Source organism: Gigantopelta aegis, chromosome 14 (assembly GCF_016097555.1).
Source record: "Gigantopelta aegis isolate Gae_Host chromosome 14, Gae_host_genome, whole genome shotgun sequence".
Taxonomy (NCBI): Eukaryota; Metazoa; Mollusca; class Gastropoda; order Neomphalida; family Peltospiridae; genus Gigantopelta; species Gigantopelta aegis.
Genome location: NC_054712.1, coordinates 1772172 through 1796965, shown reverse-complemented (window position 1 = coordinate 1796965; position 24794 = coordinate 1772172). Strand labels below are relative to the sequence as shown.

Genomic DNA, 24794 nt, shown 5'->3' with positions numbered 1-24794 from the left:
TTCACCATCTTATTGGCATGAACCAGACAGTTTCTGCACGCCAGGTCTCTAGAAAACAGAACAAGAATTACAATCTTCACCGTCTTATTGGCATGAACCAGAAAGTTTCTGCACGCCAGGTCTCTAGAAAACAGAACAAGAATTACAATCTTCACCGTCTTATTGGCATGAACCAGAAAGTTTCTGCACGCCAGATCTCTTGAAAACAGAACAAGAATTACATAGAACTAAATGTCTCACCTACCATAAATTGAGTTTTGAAAAAAAAAATTCAATAAGCAAAATTATTTATAAATCCAGTTGAACAAGATGATATAACTTTTAACATGTATTGAGATGAACATCCACAGGGTCTTCTGTAACTTTCACTGATCTAAGACTTCTAGGGCTGAATTTACAAAACCTGTTTATGTCTTACACATGTGTAGCTACATACATTTACCATGCTTAAATACCTGTATGTAGCTAAATACATTGACCATGCTTAAATACCTGTTTATGTCTTACACGCATGTAGCTACATACATTTACCATGCTTAAACACCTGTTTACGTCTTACACGCGTGTAGCTACATACATTGACCATGCTTAAACACCTGTTTATGTCTTACACGCGTGTAGCTACATACATTGACCATGCTTAAACACCTGTTTACGTCTTACACGCGTGTAGCTACATACATTGACCATGCTTAAACACCTGTTTACGTCTTACACGCGTGTAGCTACGTACATTGACCATGCTTAAACACCTGTTTATGTCTTACACACGAGTAGCTACGTACATTGACCATGATTAAACACCTGTTTATGTCTTACACGCATGTAGCTACGTACATTTACCATGCTTAAACACCTGTTTATGTCTTACACGCGTGTAGCTACGTACATTGACCATGCTTAAACACCTGTTTATGTCTTACACGCGTGTAGCTACGTACATTGACCATGCTTAAACACCTGTTTATGTCTTACACGCGTGTAGCTACGTACATTGACCATGCTTAAACACCTGTAGCTACATACATTGACCATGCTTAAACACCTGTTTATGTCTTACACGCGTGTAGCTACATACATTGACCATGCTTAAATACCTGTTTGTCTTACACGCGTGTAGCTACATACATTGACCATGCTTAAACACCTGTTTATGTCTTACACGCGTGTAGCTACATACATTGACCATGCTTAAACACCTGTTTATGTCTTACACGCGTGTAGCTACATACATTTACCATGCTTAAACACCTGTTTATGTCTTACACGCGTGTAGCTACATACATTTACCATGCTTAAACACCTGTTTATGTCTTACACGCGTGTAGCTACATACATTTACCATGCTTAAACACCTGTTTATGTCTTACACACGTGTAGCCACATACATTTACCATGCTTAAACACCTGTTTATGTCTTACACACGAGTAACTACATACATTTACCATGCTTAAACACCTGTTTATGTCTTACACGTGTGTAACTACATACATTTACCATGCTTAAACACCTGTATTTTTGTAAAAAAAAACAGGCCTCGTAAATTCTGCCCTAAGTTTCTGTCCCGGACTGGGCCTCTGGCTATCCAGAGACGGGACCCAGGACGGACATGTTCAAAACTGTAGTGGTATATGAGCATGTTAAAATTCACCCTCCCACCCTTAGTTTCTAAGAAAGATAGCTAAATGTAAAAACATGATGTGGCCCTTCCTGGCAATAAAAGTTATCATCACCATCACCAGAGAAATAACACCCATATCGTGCCCTTCCTGGCAATAAAAGTTATCATCACCATCACCAGAGAAATAACACCCATATCGTGCCCTTCCTGGCAATAAAAGTTATCATCACCATCACCAGAGAAATAACACCCATATCCTGCCCTTCCTGGCAATAAAAGTTATCATCACCATCACCAGAGAAATAACACCCATATCGTGCCCTTCCTGGCAATAAAAGTTATCATCACCATCACCAGAGAAATAACACCCATATCGTGCCCTTCCTGGCAATAAAAGTTATCATCACCATCACCAGAGAAATAACACCCATATCCTGCCCTTCCTGGCAATAAAAGTTATCATCACCATCACCAGAGAAATAACACCCATATCGTGCCCTTTCTGGCAATAAAAGTTATCATCACCATCACCAGAGAAATAACACCCATATCCTGCCCTTCCTGGCAATAAAAGTTATCATCACCATCACCAGAGAAATAACACCCATATCGTGCCCTTCCTGGCAATAAAAGTTATCATCACCATCACCAGAGAAATAACACCCATATCGTGCCCTTTCTATCACTATCACTAGAGAAATAACACCCATATCGTGCCCTTCCTGGCAATAAAAGTTATCATCACTATCACTGGAGAAATAACACCCATATCATGCTTTTCTTGACAATAAAAATTAAAACATTTTAACAACATATCCTTAATGTCATTATTTAATTACCCGTGGACGTATTTCAGGTCGTGTAAGTACTTGAGCCCGCTCGCTATGTTGATTATAATGATGACTTGTTCATAATCTCTATTTAATTACCTGTGGACGTATTTCAGGTCGTGTAAGTACTTGAGCCCGCTCGCTATGTTCATGGCGATCTGAGTGAGGTTCTCGGCATTCACTTCATCAGCTTCTCTCATATCCAAGCCGACGAGGTTTCTCCGTGACAGCAGATACGTCTTCAAGTCACCTAAATAAAGATATCAATAGTTTGACTCAGTTTTTAGTACATATTGGGTGTATCACCAGTGGCAATTCAGGGTTTGTAAATGAACCCATTTTTAGATGTATTTCTGTCCTTTTTGTTCATTAACATTAAAATGGAGTACATGGGCTCTTAACAAGTACCAACCATGTAGCAGAAACTCCATAATGCAGTACATGGGCTCTTCACAAGTACCTACCATGTAGCAGGAACTCCATAATGCAGTACACGGGTTCTTCACAAGTACCTACCATGTAGCAGGAACTCCATAATGCAGTACATGGGTTCTTCACGAGTACCTACCGTGTAGCAGAAACTCCATAATGCAATATGCGGGCTCTTCACTAACTTGTACCTACCATGTAGCAGGAACTCCATAATGCAGTACATGGGTTCTTCACGAGTACCTACCATGTAGCAGGAACTCCCTAATGCAGTACATGGGATATTCACGAGTACCTACTGTGTAGCAGAAACTCCATAATGCAGTACATGGGCTCTTTACAAACTTGTACCTACCGTGTAGCAGGAACTCACATGATGCAGTACATGGGCTCTTCATGAGTACCTACCATGTAGCAGGAACTCCATGATGTAGTACATGGGATCTTCACGAGTACCTACCATGTAGCAGGAACTCCATGATGTAGTACATGGGCTCTTCACGAGTACTTACTGTGTAACAGAAACTCCATAATGCAGTAAATAGGATCTTCACGAGTATCTACCGTGTAGCAGGAACTCCATAATGCAGTACATGGGTTCTTCATGAGTACCTACCATGTAACAGGAACTCCATAATGCAGTACATGGGAGCTTCACGAGTACCTACCGTCTAGCAGTAACTCCATAATGCTACACGTGGGTTTTTCACGAGTACCTACTGTGTAGTAGTAACTCCATAATGCTGTACATGGGCTCTTCACGAGTACCTACCATGTAGCAGGAACTCCATGAAGGGCTCTTCATGAGTACTTACAGTGTAACAGAAACTCCATAATGCAGTACATGGGATCTTCACGAGTACCTACCATGTAGCAGGAACTCCATAATGTAGTACATGGGATCTTCACGAGTACCTACCATGTAGCAGGAACTCCATGATGGGCTCTTCATGAGTACTTACAGTATAACAGAAACTGTATAATGCAGTACATGGGATCTTCACGAGTACCTACCATGTAGCAGGAACTCCATGATGTAGTGCATGGGCTCTTCACGAGTACTTACCATGTAACAGAAACTCCATAATGCAGTACATGGGATATTCACGAGTACCTACCATGTAGCAGGAACTCCATGATGTAGTACATGGGCTCTTCACGAGTACCAACCAAATAGCACAAACTCCATAATGCAATATGTGGACTCTTCACGAGAGTACCTACCATATAGCAGGAACTCCATGATGCAGTACACAGGTTCTTCATGAGTACCAACCAAATAGCACAAACTCCATAATGCAGTACGTGGGCTCTTCACGAGTACCTACCATGTAGCAGGAACTCCATGATCTAGTACATGGGCTCTTCACGAGTACTTACCGTGTAACAGAAACTCCATAATGCAGTACATGGGATCTTCACGAGTACCTACCGTGTAGCAGGAACTCCATAATGCAGTACATGGACTCTTCATGAGAGTACCTACCATGTAGCAGGAACTCCATGATCTAGTACATGGGCTCTTCACGAGTACTTACCGTGTATCAGGAACTCCATAATGCTATACATGGGTTCTTCACGAGTACTTACCATGTAGCAGGAACTCCATGATGCAGTACACGGGTTCTTCACAAGTACCTACCATGTAGCAGAAACTCCATAATGCAGTACATGGGTTCTTCACGAGTGCACACTCCGAGTAGTTCAACAATGTTTGGATGTTTGAATCTCTTCATCATTTCTGCTTCACCAAAAAAGTCAAGCTGCAAAACACAAAAGGTAACTTTAAATTCTAAAGAAGGCGTCGATGGATGGATGAATGGATGGGTGGTTGGATGGATGGATGAATGGATGGGTGGTTGGATGGATGGATGGATGGATGGGTGGTTGGATGAATGGATGGGTGGTTGGATAGATGGGTGGTTGGATGGATGGATAGGTGGATGGATGGATGAATGGATGGATGGATAGGTGTATGGATGGATGAATCGATGGATGGATGAATGAATGCATAGATGGATGGATGGATGGGTGGATTGATGCACAGATGGGTGTATGAACTGATGGATGGATGAATGGATGGATGGATGGAAGGATGGATGAATGGGTGGGTTTGGGTGGTTGTATGGATAGTTAAAGTGTGTTTTGTTTAACAACACCACTAGAGCAAATTGATTTATTAATCATTTGGTAATTCTGACATATAGTCTTAGACAGAAAACCTGCTATATTTTTCCATTGGTAGCAAGGGATCTTTTATATGCACCATCCCATAGACAGGATAGCACATACAACAATCTTTGATATACCAGTCGTGGGGCACTGGCTGGAATGAGAAACAGCTGAATGGGCCACCAACAGGGATCAGTCGAGCACTTTACCACTGGGCGATATCCCACCCCTGGAGGGATGGATGGATGGGTGGATGAATCAATGGATGGGTGGATGAATGAAAAGATGGATGGATGTGTGGATGGACGTAGAGATGAATGGATGGGTGGATGAATAAAAAGATGGATGGATGAAAAGATGGATGGATAAATGGATGGAGGGATGGGTTGATGGATGGATGGATGGATGGACGGATGGATGGATGGGTGGATGGATGGGTGGATGGATGGGTAGGTGGATGGGTAGGTGGATAAATGATTGGATGGATGGGTGGATAAATGACTGGATGGATGGGTTGATGCATGGGTGGGTAGATAAATGAATGGATGGATGGGTGGGTGGATAAATGGATGGATGGATGAATGGGTGGGAGGGAGGGTGGATGGATGGGTGTATGGATGGATGGATGGATGGATGGATGGATAGATGGATAGATGGACGGGTGGATGGTTGGATGTATGGGTGAATAAATCAGTGTATAAATAGATGGATGGGAGGATGAATGGATGGATGGATAGATGGATGTATGGATGTATGGATGAATGGATGGATGGATGGAAGAATGGGTGGATGGATGGAAGTATGACTGGATGAATGGATGGATAAATGCATGGATGGATGGATTGATGGATGTATGTATGTATGAATAGGTGGATGGATGGATGGATGAATGGATGAATCGGTGGATGGATGGATTGATGGATGTCTGAATAGATGAAGGGGTGAATAGATGGATTGATGGATGTCTGAATAGATGTATAGGTGAATAGATGGATGTATGTATGGATGGATGGATGGATATAGGGATGGATGAATCGGTGGATGGATGGATGGAGTGGATGGATGGATAAATAAATGTATAAATGAATGAAAGCAAAAACCACAAAAAAACCTACCTTATGTTCGACGATGGCTCCAATTTTCAGCGTCTTCACGGCTACAGCTACCCAGCCCTTCCCTTCCACGAACGCCTCCCCTCCATACACCGTTCCAAAGGCTCCCTCCCCCAGTTTGCGGTTGAGAACCACCCACTCTCTCTTCATCTCCCAGTCGTCGAGGGAGAAGTAGTGAGACGCCTCTCTAGGCAGCAGACCCAGCTCCTTCATCCTGTCGTGAGTCGCTCGTACTTTCTGGTCGTATCTGTAAAAGTTTGTCAAAGATTAAACAAAAATCTTTTTATATATTGTAAAATATTGTTAAATTTTTTTAGAATAAAATTGTTATCTGAAATTAATGATTCCCAGAGTAATATTGAGATAAATATGCAAGAAAAGGACAGGGAGAGGCTTGAAATAGAATTTGGAGGGGGAGGGGAAGGGGGGAAACACAAGGCAAGAAAAGAGAAATAAAGGGAAACAAAAGGAAGGGACATGAAACAAAATGAGAAATGATAGGTAGTGGGAGGGAGGGAAGGCGGTGGGAGGGAAGGTAGTGGGAGGGAGGGAAGGTAGTGGGAGGGAAGGTAGTGGGAGGGAGGGAAGGCGGTGGGAGGGAAGGTAGTGGGAGGGAGGGAAGGTAGTGGGAGGGAAGGTAGTGGGAGGGAGGGAAGGCGGTGGGAGGGAAGGTAGTGGGAGGGAGGGAAGGTAGTGGGAGGGAAGGTAGTGGGAGGGAGAGGGAGGGAAGGTAGTGGGAGGGAAGGTAGTGGGAGGGAGGGAGAGGGAGGGAAGGTAGTGGGAGGGAAGGTAGTGGGAGGGAGGGTAGTGGGAGGGAAGGTAGTGGGAGGGAAGGTAGTGGGAGGGAAGGTAGTGGGAGGGAAGGTAGTGGGAGGGAGGGAGAGGGAGGGAAGGTAGTGGGAGGGAAGGTAGTGGGAGGGAAGGTAGTGGGAGGGAGGGAGAGGGAGGGAAGGTAGTGGGAGGGAAGGTAGTGGGAGGGAAGGTAGTGGGAGGGAAGGTAGTGGGAGGGAGGGAAGGTAGTGGGAGGGAAGGTAGTGAGAGGGAAGGAGGAGGGAGGGAGAGGGAGGGAAGGTAGTGGGAGGGAAGGTAGTGGGAGGGAAGGTAGTGGGAGGGAAGGGGTTAAGAGGGCATGCAAGGGAGGGAAGGAGGAGGGAGGGAGAGGGACAGGGAGAAGAGTGAACACAAGAGAAGGCAGACTAGGGAGGGGAACTCAAGGAAAGGTGGAAGGAGAGAGACCCAGCTCTTTCATCCTGTTGTGAGTGGCTAGGACGCCTTAATTACATCACTTCTTGAATTGTCCTGAATTGAACACCGTCTACACAGAATGACTCACTTGCACTTGAAGAGGATCCCACCCCTTAATGACATCACTTCTTGAACTACCCTTAAAGACTTACTTGCACTTGAAGAGGATCCCACCCCTTAATGACATCACTTCTTGAACTACCCTTAAAGACTTACTTGCACTTGATGAGGATCCCACCCCTTAATGACATCACTTCTTGAACTACCCTTAAAGACTCACTTGCACTTGAAGAGGATCCCACCCCTTAATGACATCACTTCTTGAACTACCCTTAAAGACTTACTTGCACTTGATGAGGATCCCACCCCTTAATGACATCACTTCTTGAACTACCCTTAAAGACTTACTTGCACTTGAAGAGGATCCCACCCCTTAATGACATCACTTCTTGAACTACCCTTAAAGACTCACTTGCACTTGAAGAGGATCCCACCCCTTAATGACATCACTTCTTGAACTACCCTTAAAGACTTACTTGCACTTGAAGAGGATCCCACCCCTTAATGACATCACTTCTTGAACTACCCTTAAAGACTTACTTGCACTTGATGAGGATCCCATCCCTTAATGACATCACTTCTTGAACTACCCTTAAAGACTCACTTGCACTTGAAGAGGATCCCACCCCTTAATGACATCACTTCTTGAACTACCCTTAAAGACTCACTTGCACTTGATGAGGATCCCACCCCTTAATGACATCACTTCTTGAACTACCCTTAAAGACTCACTTGCACTTGATGAGGATCCCACCCCTTAATGACATCACTTCTTGAACTACCCTTAAAGACTTACTTGCACTTGATGAGTACAAGGCTGACGATGGTGAGGATGATGAAGGCGACGAAGCCCATCACGTTGGCTATGATGATGGACATCTCACACGTGACACTGAGAAACACGCGGAACGGCTCAATCATACAACTCTCATCAACTGAAAACAGATAAGAAAGACGTTATATAATTTTAAATTTTACTTTCAGGACATACTGGAATGTTGTTTAACCAGAAACAGTAACTAATCACTTAGAGGATCAGAGAAAAAAGACATTATATTTTTAAATTTTGTTTTCAGGACATACTGGCATGTTGTTTAACCAGCAACATTAACTAATCACTTAAGAGGATCAAATAAGAAAGTTGTTTAATTTGTTTAATAACACAACTAGAGCTCACTCAATTTAATGATTGGCTACTGGATGTCAACTATTTGGTAACCCAATACAATCCTTGTAGGTATTTGGTTCAATACTTTATGTCATTTGCGTGAAAGCAAAAGCAGGAAAAACACTGTTTACTTGTTAGAGGGAACACAAAGTCTTCAGTTCAGTAGATTTATCCTGCAGCCACTGTTTCTATTGGCTGATTATGATGGCTGATTAAAGCAAAGTGATAAACGTATACTAGCAGGTCATCGTACAATGCAGCTGAAATAACAGAAATAATAGCTTTCCCCCTTCATTTTTATGGACTGCAGGATAAAAAGTAATAAGTACGGTAGTTAATGATGTTGCATATTGGCTTTATCCTGTTGAGGCCAAATTGGAAATTTCCCATTCTTACCTAACAAGAATAAATCCAATATCTGACATCATTAACTAGATATTCTCTATTTGAACAGTATTCATCATACATGGAGTCAATAATTTTATTATAAAGTTAACCTTTACTGCGACATTTAAAGTTATAGGACTAGTGCACTTTGAACTTTGACCTGGTGAGACGCTACTGTTTATACTGCAAACCCAATACCTCCTGTGTGTTTGGTGGCTTATTCGCAGACCTACATGCACTGCTCTTCATTTCACATCAAGTGAAATCGCCTTTAGTCACTACATCATTTATACCAGTACACAGATCTACATTTCACATCATGTGAGATCGTCTTTAGTCACCACATCATTTATACCAGTACACAGATCTACATTTCACATCATGTGGGATCACCTTTAGTCACTACATCATTTATACCGGTACACAGATCTACATTTCACATCATGTGGGATCACCTTTAGTCACTACATCATTTATACTTCTACACAGATCTACATTTCACATCATGTGGGATCGTCTTTAGTCACCACATCGTTTATACCAGTACACAGATCTACATTTCACATCATGTGAGATCGTCTTTAGTCACCACATCATTTATACCAGTACACAGATCTACATTTCACATCATGTGAGATCGTCTTTAGTCACCACATCATTTATACCAGTACACAGATCTACATTTCACATCATGTGTGATCGCCTTTAGTCACCACATCGTTTATACCGGTACACAGATCTACATTTCACATCATGTGAAATCGTCTTTAGTCACCACATCGTTTATACCGGTACACAGATCTACATTTCACATCATGTGAGATCGCCTTTAGTCACTACATCATTTATACTTCTACACAGATCTACATTTCACATCATGTGTGATCGCCTTTAGTGACTGCATCATATATACCGCTACACAGATCTACTCACTGTTGTGTCCATCGTCAGGCCTCCGCCCACCCGGCGTCAACCAGCGGATGTGTGAGTCGTAGATCTCGAGCCTCCCCTCAACGTCCTTCCCTCGCGGCATGTACCGACCCACCAGCCGCATGTCCGTCTCATTGTGGAAGAACTGCATGATGCTCACGTTGCCCAGGCGATCGCTGCCCTCAAACTGAATGGTTCCAGAAACACCGTGGAATTTTGTGTTGTTGATGGCTGTTACCAGGGCTCTGGAATTAATGTTGTAGTTTTTTTTATAAGGAACACCTGCTTAATCATATGAGACTGAGATAAAAAAAATTGGGGGGGGGGGGGGGAAGGTGGCAGCAGGCCCCTTCACAATTAAGACTGAGATTTATAAAGACAAATCCTTCACATACTTAACTTTGTTTGACACCCAATAGCTGATGTGTATTTTTGTACTGGAGAGTCTTTTAACAATCATTCAGTCGTTTTTATTTTGAGTTCTTGTTATTGCTTGTGGTGTGTTAAGAGCTTGCTGTTAAGCAATATGATATTGGCTTTCTAAAAAAAATGTTTTTATATTACACATACATGTAGTCCTTATACGAAAATCACGGCACATTAAAAAATGTTTTTATATTACACATACATGTAGTCCTTATACGAAAATCACGGCACATTAAAAAATGTTTTTATATTACACATACATGTAGTCCTTATACGAAAATCACGGCACATTAAAAAATGTCAGCACCCCAGGAAAACATTCGACCGATTAAGCAAGATCCCAACTGGTTTGAATGCGATATCAGTGTTGTTTTAGCAGTGCTGTGAATCAAACATGCTTTTTAATTATACATTGTGTGCAAGTGCATTTTTATCAGTCATTAATTTAACAGGAAATGGCATTCTATCAATAAGAGAGGTAACTCTTACTTACTTCAATAATTTATTCATGACACTGAGTTAACATTACTTGGCAACTGAATGACATAAACAAAATGGCAGTGTCCATGAAATTTACATGTGATTTGTTCGTTACTTATATTTACAAAGCAGATGTTATAAACTGTACATAAATGCTTTTAAATTCTAGATAGTTAAATAACATATTAATCTGTACTACTTTACAGTTATTCTTTTTGTTATTTTATTAATTAAAATTGAATTTGATTTATTAATTATTTTTTTTAGTGATTTTCGTTAAATTAATTCCCCCTAGTTTTTTTTCAGTTCATGCAAGTATGAATGAAATAAAAGAACATTGAGCACCACCTTAGATGAGTTATAAGAAAGTTGGACAACATTATTTCAATTTATATTTAAACGCACACAAAAATCTTGAAATTTTAATATTGGTGTTCAGGTACCGAGATTGGCCCAAGGGTTAGTGTTACACAACGGTCTAACATGATGGCCCCCATCAGAATATATGTAAAGCATCGGTAGAAATCATATTAAAGTATCGGACAGAGAAGAAGAAACACTTTTAGACAAAGCGAAATATCTGCAAACACTGTACAGCTGATTAAAAATGTCGAATTCTAGATAAATCGGGAGAATGTCACTCTACCACTTACTCCACGGTAGATTTGTCATGCATGGTGTTCAGTGCACCGACTTTTTTCCTGAACAGTTTGTCGAGTCCGTATGCAAACACCCACACAGCATCATACACGAAACTGGCAAACGGGCTCTCTTCAAAGTCCTACAAAGAAAAGAAAATGAAAGGAACATTTGTTAACTGACATTTTATATGATGGTTCTCAAGTGTCTGGGGGTGGGTGGCAGTCTGGGGGTGGGCAGCAGTCTGGGGGCGGGTGGCAGTCTGGGGGTGGGCAGCAGTCTGGGGGGCAGTCTGGGGGTGGGCGGCAGTCTGGAGGTGGGCGGCAGTCTGGGGGTGGGCGGCAGTCTAGGGGTGGGTGGCAGTCTGGGGGTGGGCGGCAGTCTGGGGGTGGGCGGCAGTCTGGGGGTGGGCGGCAGTCTGGGGGTGGGCGGCATCTGGGGTTGGGCGGCAGTCTGGGGGTGGGTGGCAGTCTGGGGGTGGGTGGCAGTCTGGGGGTGGGTGGCGGGACGCATCCAAGTGGCAAATCGCTCACCTGATGCATGTTGTTTTGAATTATAAAAATTGTTATTGATGTATAACAGTGACAAATTTAGTATAAAATCACTTCGCTATACTAGGCTAGTTTACACAATTTGTGACTGTTGTACATTGATAAATTCACCAAACCCCCCCCCACCCCCCACAAACAATTCTTACATAAATATTTTCATTAAAAATATGTTAGTAAAAGTTATAACTTTGTACACCCTCGAAATGTTTTTTATCAAAAATGAATCTAGTAGTCAGAAGATTATGTCGACCGACTACATAAAAAACCCAAAACAATTCAAACTCACAGCTTTTCTGACTCTAGTTGCATACGTGTCTTTCTAGATGCTCTCATTGAAACTAAATGTATTTCAATTTCTTTTCAGCCAGACGACACGCATGGTCTGCATCCAGTCTACACAAGGGGGCGAGACGTAGCCCAGTGGTAAAGCACTTGCTTGATGTGCGGTCGGTTTGGGATCAATCCCAGTCAGTGGGCCCATTGGCCAGTACACCATGACTAGGTACATCAAAGGCCGTGGTATGTGCTATCCTGTCTATGGGATGGTGCATATAAAAGATCCCTTGCTGCTAATCGAAAAGAGTAGCCCATGAAGTGGCGACAGTGGGTTTCCTCCCTCAATATATATGTGGTCCTTAACCATATGTCTGACGGCATATAACTGTAAATAAAATGTGTTGAGTGCGTCATTAAATAAAACATTTCCTTCCTTCCTTCCAGTTTATACAAGCCTGAAGTCGACTGACTGACATAAAAAAAACCCATTATAATAAAAAAACAATTGCAACTCACAGCTTTTCCGACTCTGGTTGCGTACATGTCTTTGTACTGCCCGACAGTGATGTTGCCAGCAACGCGCACATCGTCCGAGTCGGTGAAGGCCTTCGACAGGATGAAGTGGCCGTCAATCGCGTACTCCATCTGATCCTTGGTGCACGGCACAGACTCCTGGGAGCCTGGCTCTCCCTTCTGGGGCTTCGAGTTGTAGTAATCAACGTCCCACCAGTCAGACGAGTACCATGATGGTAGGAACCACGTGTAGCCCTGGTGAGCCGTCATTCTCTGTAAATAAAGAGTTCCTTCATTTAAGCTAACTATATTTATATCCAAAATTTTCATGGTCAATACCTATAAAGAGTTGCTTATTACAGTTAAATGTCCTGCATGCGATACACTGATTTTGTTTAAACAATATACAGTGAAACCGGCCCTAGCACCACTTGTGTTATGATGCCACATTGGTATTATTCCAAATCATCTAATTTAATATAAACTGACCTGTACTAAGCAGCCACCTGTCTTAAAGTGTCACTTTTGGATACTCTCTTAGGTGACTGATTAACACAGGTTGGACTGTGTATATATATATTTTTATCCCACTGGCCACTTTCCTTTAAATTCCATCCAACTTCTTTCGCTGTCCACCTCCACATCCTGGTCCTAGTCTCTCCAACTGCAACAGGTGCTTGTCTCTTGTGCAATACACCTGTTATTTCCCCCATCAGCTTTAGCTGTGGGCTTAGTCTGACCAATTTGGAGTGTGTTCAGGAGCTAATTCTGGCATTGTTAAGAAGCACATGTATGTAACAGGATGTGGAGATGGACAGCAAACTGGATTAGGAAAAACTGCAAGTAGTACTGTGCAGATGAAACTATTGTTCTCGTAACATTTACAGGTGTGAATAAAGTGACTATATCAGTTTACCTGTCTGTAATTCCAGGTGTGAATAAAGTGACTATATCAGTTTACCTGTCTGTACGCCTCGCACATCATGGCCCGAGCAGCCACCACGTAGAAGTCAGCGATTATAACTCGCACATTCTGGGCTCGAAGGTCCGCAAATATCTGAAAATATAATATACATGAATAAATGAATAAATGAATGAATGAATAAATGAATAAATGAATGAATGAATAAATGAATGAATAAATAAATGAATTATGTTTTTTTACAGTTTGTTTTCTTTTACTGACACCACTTGAGCACCTTGATTTATTAATCATCGGCTATTCGATGTCAAACATATGGTAACGTTCTTGACACAGTCATAGAGAGGAAACCCACTACATTTTTCCATTAGTAGCAAGGGATCTTTTATATGCACCATCCCACAGACAGAATAGCACATATCACGACCTTTGATATACCAGTCGTGGCGCACTGGCTAAAATGAATGAATGAATGAAGGAATGAATGCTTAATGACACCCCATATCAAAAATAGTGATCGGCTATTGGGTGTCAAACAAAGGTAACTATATTAATGTGATTATTTGTATTCAAAATAAAAATTGTAGAATTTTGTAAACACAGTATGCACATGAAAGTTGCGGCTACCGAGTGATGACACATTACATCTCCACACTGGCTGGGTTTTTTAATTAATATATGAGACATGGGTAAAGCTATACAAATTGAGGAAAAACATTTGGAAAACTGTGTGTTGAATAGATGGCCAGACAGACAGATAAAGACAAAACCAGGGAAAATTTTGCTTTTAAAATTTTGCTTTGTGACATTTGTAGTCAATTGAAAATTGATTAGCAACTACTATGTAATGTCTTAAAATTGTGTAGCAATCTCTGAAACTTGCGCAGTGAATTGCGATGCAATACTGAACAAAATGTTCTCTGAAACCGTACAGTCCCTAGAGCTGGAGTGGATTTAGGTAGCCCGACACCAAATAGTAGTATCGGAGTGGGTCAAAGTTCAAATAGTATCGGAGTGGGTCAAAGTTCAAATAGTATCAGAGTGGGTCAAAGTTCAAATAGTATCAGAGTGGGTCAAAGTTCGAGGTGCACCCAACTATTCATCCCACAGTTGAGGCCATTGGTGATACATGAGAGTGTTTGTTGTAACCAAATGTTGTTTCAATCTGAACTAGTGTCAATGTACGAACTACCATTGTGTTTGAAACGTGGGTGGGGTCCTACTATAAACAGCATGACAATTTTTGTGCAGAACTAGGGTAGTCATAGACGCTAGCCATTATATCTGAAACAAGCAATTTAACCCCCCCCCCCCAATTGTTTCTGATTTATTTTAAGGGTGAGGGGTGGTAGTATTTATATCCATGGTATATATGTCAGTTGATACGCTGCATATAGGAGTTTTAGCTACATATGTTATTATTATTCTCTATGGGATTTGATTTGCAGGTATACACCATTAAACAAAGTGAGTGCGATGAAGCGTGACCTGCGACACATCAAGGTGGCCGGTGTGCGGGTGGAGTTTCCGCTTGACGACCACGGAGATGCCCTCGCGTTTCAGGTACTCCTGCAGCTGGATGTGGTACTCGGGGAACTTCTGACCCCCTTCCGCCAGCGCCGCCACGTGTTTCCAGCCCATCGCCTTGAAGAACTTCCCGTACACAAACCTGAAACAAAACTCCTATCCATTAATCTGTATAGCAGTATTTCACACCATTAATCTGTATAGCAGTATTTCACACCATTAATCTGTATAGCAGTATTTCACACCATTAATCTGTATAGCAGTATTTCACACCATTAATCTGTATAGCAGTATTTCACACCATTAATCTGTATAGCAGTATTTCACACCATTAATCTGTATAGCAGTATTTCACACCATTAATCTGTATAGCAGTATTTCACACCATTAATCTGTATAGCAGTATTTCACACCATTAATCTGTATAGCAGTATTTCACACCATTAATCTGTATAGCAGTATTTCACACCATTAATCTGTATCGCAGTATTTCACACCATTAATCTGTATCGCAGTATTTCACACCATTAATCTGTATAGCAGTATTTCACACCATTAATCTGTATAGCAGTATTTCACACCATTAATCTGTATCGCAGTATTTCACACCATTAATCTGTATAGCAGTATTTCACACCATTAATCTGTATAGCAGTATTTCACACCATTAATCTGTATCGCAGTATTTCACACAAACTGTGCTACAATTAATTACCGCTTCACACCATTAATCTGTATAGCAGTATTTCACACAAACTGTGCTACAATTAATTGCTGCGTCACACCATTAATCTGTATAGCAGTATTTCACACAAACTGTGCTACAATTAATTGCCGCTTCACACCATTAATCTGTATAGCAGTATTTCACACAAACTGTGCTACAATTAATTGCCGCTTCACACCATTAATCTGTATAGCAGTATTTCACACAAACTGTGCTACAATTAATTGCCGCTTCACACCATTAATCTGTATAGCAGTATTTCACACAAACTGTGCTACAATTAATTGCCGCTTCACACCATTAATCTGTATAGCAGTATTTCACACAAACTGTGCTACAATTAATTGCCGCTTCACACCATTAATCTGTATAGCAGTATTTCACACAAACTGTGCTACAATTAATTGCCGCTTCACACCATTAATCTGTATAGCAGTATTTCACACAAACTGTGCTACAATTAATTGCCGCTTCACACCATTAATCTGTATAGCAGTATTTCACACAAACTGTGCTACAATTAATTGCCGCTTCACACCATTAATCTGTATAGCAGTATTTCACACAAACTGTGCTACAATTAATTGCAGCTTCACACCATTAATCTGTATAGCAGTATTTCACACAAACTGTGCTACAATTAATTGCCGCTTCACACCATTAATCTGTATAGCAGTATTTCACACAAACTGTGCTACAATTAATTCCCGCTTCACACCATTAATCTGTATAGCAGTATTTCACACAAACTGTGCTACAATTAATTACCGCTTCACACCATTAATCTGTATAGCAGTATTTCACACAAACTGTGCTACAATTAATTACCGCTTCACACCATTAATCTGTATAGCAGTATTTCACACAAATTGTGGTACAATTAATTACCGCTTCACACCAATTGGCAGAGATAAAAATTATATTGGAAAGAAAAATTCAAAAACACATGGGTTATAAAAAGTAAGGGGTTTATTAGCTGTGAGCATTTTAAGAGCAGTTTTCAGGTGGAGCAAGAATAAAAAATTCTGCCAAAATCCAGAAAGTGGATTGGGAGTTGAAGCTAAAGTCATTCAAATATATATATGTATATATATATATATACACATACAGTTGAATCCCATTGGCTCGAACCCCGTCAGTGCTCGAGAAAGTGTTCCACCCATCAGGTAGTTCAACCGAACCATTCGGTCAACATCGGATATTTCCGTAACATCAGTTACAAAACTGAATTAGGATAAATATTATTTTGGTAACTGCAAACTTAAAATAGCAAAATATGAAAGAATTTATTACAAATTACTCTGATTGTGTGATGCAGAAGCCCTTGTCGGTATTAATTAAATGTGTGGTCGCTGAAGTGATGACAGCTGAGTAATTCGCACACTGTTTCATTTAAAACTGGTCTTGTAGACGTGTTCAGAGTAACGCTTCAGGCCAAGACCATTTTGTGCACTAATTGTTTGACTGGTATCACGGTTCATCGAACAGGTACGGTAACACTAGCTGTACTTGAAAGACCATTACCGATAGCTGCTTAACACACAACATGACAGGAATGGTAAAGAAAAGATTGCATGGCTATTGTTGTGATTCTCTGATTCGTCTATAGCTCGTTCTGCCTAAATAATTAATCCGAAGGTTGTAATAACCAACTGCGCAAACACAGCAATTGATGATCCTTTTTGGTGGTTTTTCATTAGATATTTGATCAGTTCGAGGGAAATACAGCTAATAACACAGAGACGTGACCGATAATTTAGTTCGAGCGAAGGCTTATTATAGTCGACCCTGGACGTGTTCGACCCATCATCAGTTAATATAAGAGTTTACCGAACAAACTGGATACATGTTTAGATACCACAGACTATAGTAGATTTTGTTTTGTTCATACCTCAGTACAAATATGAATGTTTATTTGAAGTACCAATCATTTCGTAGTGTGTGCCATTGTGAATATTTATGTAGTTTAGCATTAACTAGTGATGTTCCTGTGACTGATTATAACTGAAAATTGATTGGTTTGGCTCTACCAATGTGATGATCGATTATAAAAATCAATAATTTACTGTGTAGGAAAATTGTCAGTGATTGTCCTTCTAGTTTAAATGATACAACTGATGTAAATATGCTGGGATTTAGGTTTGTTTTCAGGTGAACATAAAGAAATATAGCCTACCTGTGGTGGTTGACTTGCGAGATCGTCCTGAAGAAGTAGGGATACTTGTATCTGTTGGACAATGCTTCGGCCTCCGCTCCATAACTAACAACGACCATGTTGAAATGTTTCGACAATGCCGCTATTGGCTCGGCGGCATCGGAGCAGCCAGGACCTATAACAAGAAAGAAAGGAATGTTTGTTTAACAACACTACTACTATAACAGTAACTGCATATTGTTTCATCAGGATAGTGTTCGAGATTAAAAAATTTGGGGCAGTATCCCAGCTGGATACTAACATTTCAAAATCTGGTATCCACCTGAGAATTTAGTATCCCACTTTTGGATATGGTTACCTAACATTCAAATATAGCAAGCAAGCCAATTTTAATTTTAATAAATAAAACAAAAGGCTGCATTGGTTGAAAACATTTTATAATGGCTACTTGCCTTTTCAGTGTTTTTATTGACTTTGGAATTACTAGGCCTAATTAAGGAAAAAATAGACTGGAAGGAAACATCCCAACAAAAACAATAGCGACCTAGCAGTTCCCAGTCTTTTGCTATGCCGTTATTGCTCCAGTGTAGCATTAGACTGGTTACCAACTCGAAAATACTGTTACTTAACTTCATCCATAAATGATGACTTATATTGTTTCAACGAAAAATAAACACTCAGGATTAAAAAACACAACATTATATGGTATCCCGGCGGGACACTGGATTCTTGAAGTCTGGTATCCAAAATTAAAATCTGGTATCCCCGGGATATCGGGATACCGTAAATCTCGAACACTGCATGATTGTTGTTGTTTTATAACTACATGTATGTTTGATGCTACAAGGAGAGACCTCCCTTAGTCCCTGCCACAAGCAAAATTATTTTTAATATTTTGGTTAGGTCACAATTTACACATGTAGGCTTGACAATGATCACAAGCATCTTTTGGTTTCATCTTGTACAGTCATTCATATTAAGAAATTAGTGCCAACTATGTTGACATCAGGGTGGCCATATTAAACAAGAAAATTGTAAAATGAAAATTAAGAGTAAAATTTATAAAAAAAAGAGGCTAAAACAGCTTCTCATTATCAAGCATTGGCGTCCAGATTAAAATGTCTGAACCAGAGATTACTTCCCCTTGCAAAACCATTTCGTGCGTTGAGTAATATTTAAATGATTACACTAAGTACGATAGTCGCTAGACACCCAATTTTAAATTTGGATTGAAATAATGGCCTTGGCAAAACCTAATAAGATACTGGGCCCACTGAAGAGGGCTCGATTCTATGATCAAAGCATCTCAGGGGAGTACTCTACCAACTGAGGGGAGAATACAACATTCAATAGTCAAAGCATCTCAGGGGAGTGCTCTACCAACTGAGGGGAGAATACAACATTCAATAGTCAAAGCATCTCAGGGGAGTGCTCTACCAACTGAGGGGAGAATACAACATTAAATAGTCAAAGCATCTCAGGGGAGTGCTCTACCAACTGAGGGGAGAATACAACATTAAATAGTCAAAGCATCTCAGGGGAGTGCTATACCAACTGAGAGGAGAATACAACATTCAATAGTCAAAGCATCTCAGGGGAGTGCTATACCAACTGAGGGGAGAATACAATATTAAATAGTCAAAACGTAGTAGTACAGATTCTGAAGTAGTGTTAAAGTGTCTATGATCAAAGCATCTCAGGGGAGTGCTCTACCAACTGAGGGGAGAATACAACATTAAATAGTCAAAGCATCTCAGGGGAGTGCTCTACCAACTGAGGGGAGAATACAACATTAAATAGTCAAAACGTAGTAGTACAGATTCTGAAGTAGTGTTAAAGTGTCTATGATCAAAGCATCTCAGGGGAGTGCTCTACCAACTGAGGGGAGAATACAACATTCAATAGTCAAAGCATCTCAGGGAGTGCTCTACCAACTGAGGGGAGAATACAACATTCAATAGTCAAAGCATCTCAGGGGAGTGCTCTACCAACTGAGGGGAGAATACAACATTCAATAGGCAAAGCATCTCAGGGGAGTGCTCTACCAACTGAGGGGAGAATACAACATTCAATAGTCAAAGCATCTCAGGGGAGTGCTCTACCAACTGAGGGGAGAATACAACATTCAATAGTCAAAGCATCTCAGGGGAGTGCTCTACCAACTGAGGGGAGAATACAACATTAAATAGTCAAAACGTAGTAGTACAGATTCTGAAGTAGTGTTAAAGTGTCTATGATCAAAGCATCTCAGGGGAGTGCTCTACCAACTGAGGGGAGAATACAACATTCAATAGTCAAAGCATCTCAGGGGAGTGCTCTACCAACTGAGGGGAGAATACAACATTAAATAGTCAAAACGTAGTAGTACAGATTCTGAAGTAGTGTTAAAGTGTCTATGATCAAAGCATCTCAGGGGAGTGCTCTACCAACTGAGGGGAGAATACAACATTCAATAGTCAAAGCATCTCAGGGGAGTGCTCTACCAACTGAGGGGAGAATACAACATTCAATAGTCAAAGCATCTCAGGGGAGTGCTCTACCAACTGAGGGGAGAATACAACATTCAATAGGCAAAGCATCTCAGGGGAGTGCTCTACCAACTGAGGGGAGAATACAACATTCAATAGTCAAAGCATCTCAGGGGAGTGCTCTACCAACTGAGGGGAGAATACAACATTCAATAGTCAAAGCATCTCAGGGGAGTGCTCTACCAACTGAGGGGAGAATACAACATTAAATAGTCAAAACGTAGTAGTACAGATTCTGAAGTAGTGTTAAAGTGTCTATGATCAAAGCATCTCAGGGGAGTGCTCTACCAACTGAGGGGAGAATACAACATTCAATAGTCAAAACATCTCAGGGGAGTGCTCTACCAACTGAGGGGAGAATACAACATTAAATAGTCAAAACGTAGTAGTACAGATTCTGAAGTAGTGTTAAAGTGTCTAATGAGAAACAGTACCGAGTATTCCTGCCAGTGTAATGGACGAGTCTGTTATGAACTTGATGAAGGCCTTCATGGCTTCGTCCGATATACACTGGGTGTCGCTCACTATCAACTCCAGCGAGTGGTTCGGCAAAATCTTCGAGTCCTGGTTCACTCGCTCCAGTGCTAGACGCGCTCCTGAAAGTCAGAGTTAACAGACATTCAAACACTTGTCCCGTACGGATATAGATAAGCATCAGTGAATAGCAGCTGAATGTCTGTAAATAATACACACTCAAACATAACAGATCTGTCGTATTAGTCCTTCAATCCCTGAGACTGCATCAATCTCACTCATTCATTTACCAAACAACCCGTCCACTCACTGACAAATTGCAGTCTTCACAGACACAAGACTCACCCTCCACAAGACCTGGCTGAGTCCAATACGACCTTGACAGTGGAAGCAAACACCTGAGGTATTCATCCCTCAGATCCCTGGGACTCTTATTGATCTCACCCATTCACTCACTCAAACAGAACCTTCCACAAGTCCTGGCTGATCCTTGGAACTCTATCCAATTCATGTACCTAACCACCCACCAATATCTTTAACTTTTAATAAACAAGATGACTCACCCTCCACGAGTCCCAGCTGACTCCAGTACAACCATGACTCTTTATAAACAGATAACTCTCCTTCTATGAGCCACAGCTGAGTCTAGTATGTCCATGACTCTTTATAAACAGATAACTCTCCCTCTATGAGCCACAGCTGAGTCTAGTATGTCCATGACTCTTTATAAACAGATAACTCTCCCTCTATGAGCCACCCTGACTCTTTATAAACAGATAACTCTCCCTCTATGAGCCACGGCTGAGTCTAGTATGACCCGGACTCAGAAAAACAGATAACTTTCCCTCTATGAGCCACGGCTGAGTCCAGCATAACCCCGACTCTATATAAACAGATGACTCACCCTCCACGAGTCCCGGCTGAGTCCAGTACGAGCCTGACAGCGGGAACAGACCCCCAAGGTAGAGCGACGTCTTCTTCTTGAGGTCGGTCGGAATCCACCTCGACCACGTGCCACGATTCTCACGCAGCCAGCGACACGCGGCATCCTGCATGGGCGCCCCGCGATTCCCGCGTCGGTATAGCCGCAGCAGGTCCTCGTACCGAGTCTGACTGAAGCTGATCTTCTGGATGAGTCTGAACGCCTCACGCGCCTCCGTCTTCAGCTTGTACCACACGACCTTCGTCATCTGCTTCAGGTCAAGGTCACAGTTGGACTGTTCCATCATGGCACTGTGGTGGCGGTGGCGGTGGTGGTGGTGGCAGGGAGGGAATGTCAGCAGTGTCAGGTTTCTGTCAGACGTCAGGACATCCGGGTGCCAGTTGTAGAACATTATCGGTTTCCGGCGTTTCAGCTGTAGACGGACGAACAAATGGAGGTGGGATTCCAGGTAGACTATGTCTACAGGGAGATCATTCCGTCGGATTTGTTCTTCAAGCATTTTACCATGTTCATCTAAAAGAGAAACACTTTTGAATTAAAAGCCCAAACCACCATGTTTTCACACTATATCTAGTTATTGGTGTGTAATAGAGAAAAAAAAAAGAGGTAAAGTTTGTTTTATTTAACGACGCCAATAGAGCATAGCGATTTTAATTCTTATCATCGGCTATTGGACGTCAAACATATGGTCATTCTGACACCGTTTCTTAGAGGAAACCTGCTGTGACCACATAGACTACTCTTTTATGACAGGCAGCAAGGGATCTTTTATTTGCGCTTCCCACAGGCAGGATAGCACAAACCATGGCCTTTGTTGAACCAGTTATGGATCACTGGTCGGTGCAAGTGGTTTACACCTACCCAATGAGCCTTGCGGATCACTCACTCAGGGTTTGGAGTCGGTATCTGGATTAAAAATCCCATGCCTTGACTGGGATCCAAACCCAGTACCTACCAGCCTGTAGACTGATGGTGTAACGATGACACCACTGAAGCCGGTCGGTATGTAATGAGTGAACAAACATATTTCCACTACACAGGCTACTACAAGTCTGAAAATATATTTTCTGGGGGAGGATGACCAGACACCACCTTAAAAGCTTTGCTGGACACAGTCTAAACCCTCCTGAACAATTTCTGCACATGTGCCATTTTTTCTTGTTTGCTTAAAATAATTCCAATCTACCAAATGTTCTACTGTTAACACACAAAAAAACAATTTTTTAAAATTTGTTTAACGACATCACTAGAGTAACTGATTATTATTATTTTTTTTATTTATTTTTTTTTTGTCTCCAGAAACATAAGCAAGGTCAAGGTTGGGGCCTTGAATCATTGCTGTACATGGTATTATTGTATATACATAAACGATACATAATTAAAGCTATACACTCGTATATAAAGCACTTATTAAACAATATGTGTATACATGTGCATGTGCGTGTGTGTGAGAGGGATAGAGAGAGAGAGAGAGCGGGGGGGGGGGAGGGGGGACAGACAGACAGACACGGACATGGTGGAGTAACAGGGAGGAAGCCGAAGATAGACAAAAGGGAACAGAAACGGCGCGAGCCGTATGCACACATACACAGTATTCAATATTAAGATGAAACAGGTAGGCTTAACATGATATTGTAAAACAGGATATTAGCAATGCAAAAGCCTTACATAACTGAAGAGGAAATATTCTGGAGACTAGGAAGAAGAGTACTAGAAATAGAAACAAAGAGTGAGAGAAAAAGAAGAAGAAGAAGAAAAAAAGAAAAAGAAAAAAAAGAAAGATAAATAAGATCAATGCGATCTTTTAAAAAAAGAAATTATAGAAAGTCGAGATACGTTTTCCAAACTGGCGATATTTTGCATAAAAGTATGTTTATTAGCTTATTCGTATATTTTGCTATTAATAAGTTTATACATGAATTTATACAATTTGTTTGAGGAACTGCTGCCAAGGTTCCCACTGATCATCAAAGTCTTTATACAGACAATTTTTATAAAATATATATTTTTCAATCTGTATTTTATCAATAATGAATCTTAGCATTGCGTTTTTATTGAATCTGATCTTTTGTAATTTCGTTCTATATATATAATACTTAATATTAATAATGAACCAATTAATAAAACAATGCTTTTTTGTTATGATACCAAATAAAACCATGTTTTTATCCAACTGAAATTGTTCACCTTTTTTTAATGCCCATTCTTCTACTGCTTTCCATAGGACAGTAACTTTAGAGCACTCATAAAATAAGTGTTCCAGTGTTTCTGGCATAAGATGGCAAAAATCGCAAATATTAGAATCAACATATTTTATTTTATTTAGAAATATATTTGTAGCTATTATCCTGTGTAAAAGTTTATACTGAAACCATAATAAAGATGGGTCTTTAATAGTTTTGAATGGTAGAGCATAATACTTTCCCCATACTTGTGAAGTGAAGTCAAACCCCAATACTGAATATCTTTCTTGGGACGTAGGGACGATTGTAGTGCGATTTAATATTGCATATATTTGCTTACTTAGGTTTGTATCTTTTAAAAATAGTTTTATTTTAAACGGAAGAATCGGGTTGCAAACAGTGTTAAAACTTTGGTTGTTTGATTTTGTTGTTTTACAAATATATAATTTAATGGCTCTGATTAAAGAAGCATATTCTAAAAAATTGGACTGTACT

General features: G+C 40.9%; 1 protein-coding gene across 1 annotated transcript in view; it reads right to left on the bottom strand.

Annotated features, from left to right (window-relative positions):
- Window positions 1-24794, bottom strand: part of LOC121388367 (guanylate cyclase D-like) — a 38313-nt gene that overhangs the window by 4199 nt on the left and 9320 nt on the right. The window contains exons 5-16 of the mRNA XM_041519665.1: window positions 22078-22629; window positions 21134-21295; window positions 18193-18346; window positions 15251-15431; window positions 13802-13897; window positions 12844-13113; window positions 11515-11642; window positions 9959-10200; window positions 8267-8405; window positions 6169-6412; window positions 4524-4644; window positions 2552-2702 (exon numbers count right to left, since the gene is read on the bottom strand). Of these exons, the coding sequence (XP_041375599.1) occupies window positions 2552-2702; window positions 4524-4644; window positions 6169-6412; window positions 8267-8405; window positions 9959-10200; window positions 11515-11642; window positions 12844-13113; window positions 13802-13897; window positions 15251-15431; window positions 18193-18346; window positions 21134-21295; window positions 22078-22629 (2440 nt within the window). The remainder of the gene's footprint in view (window positions 1-2551; window positions 2703-4523; window positions 4645-6168; window positions 6413-8266; window positions 8406-9958; window positions 10201-11514; window positions 11643-12843; window positions 13114-13801; window positions 13898-15250; window positions 15432-18192; window positions 18347-21133; window positions 21296-22077; window positions 22630-24794) is intronic.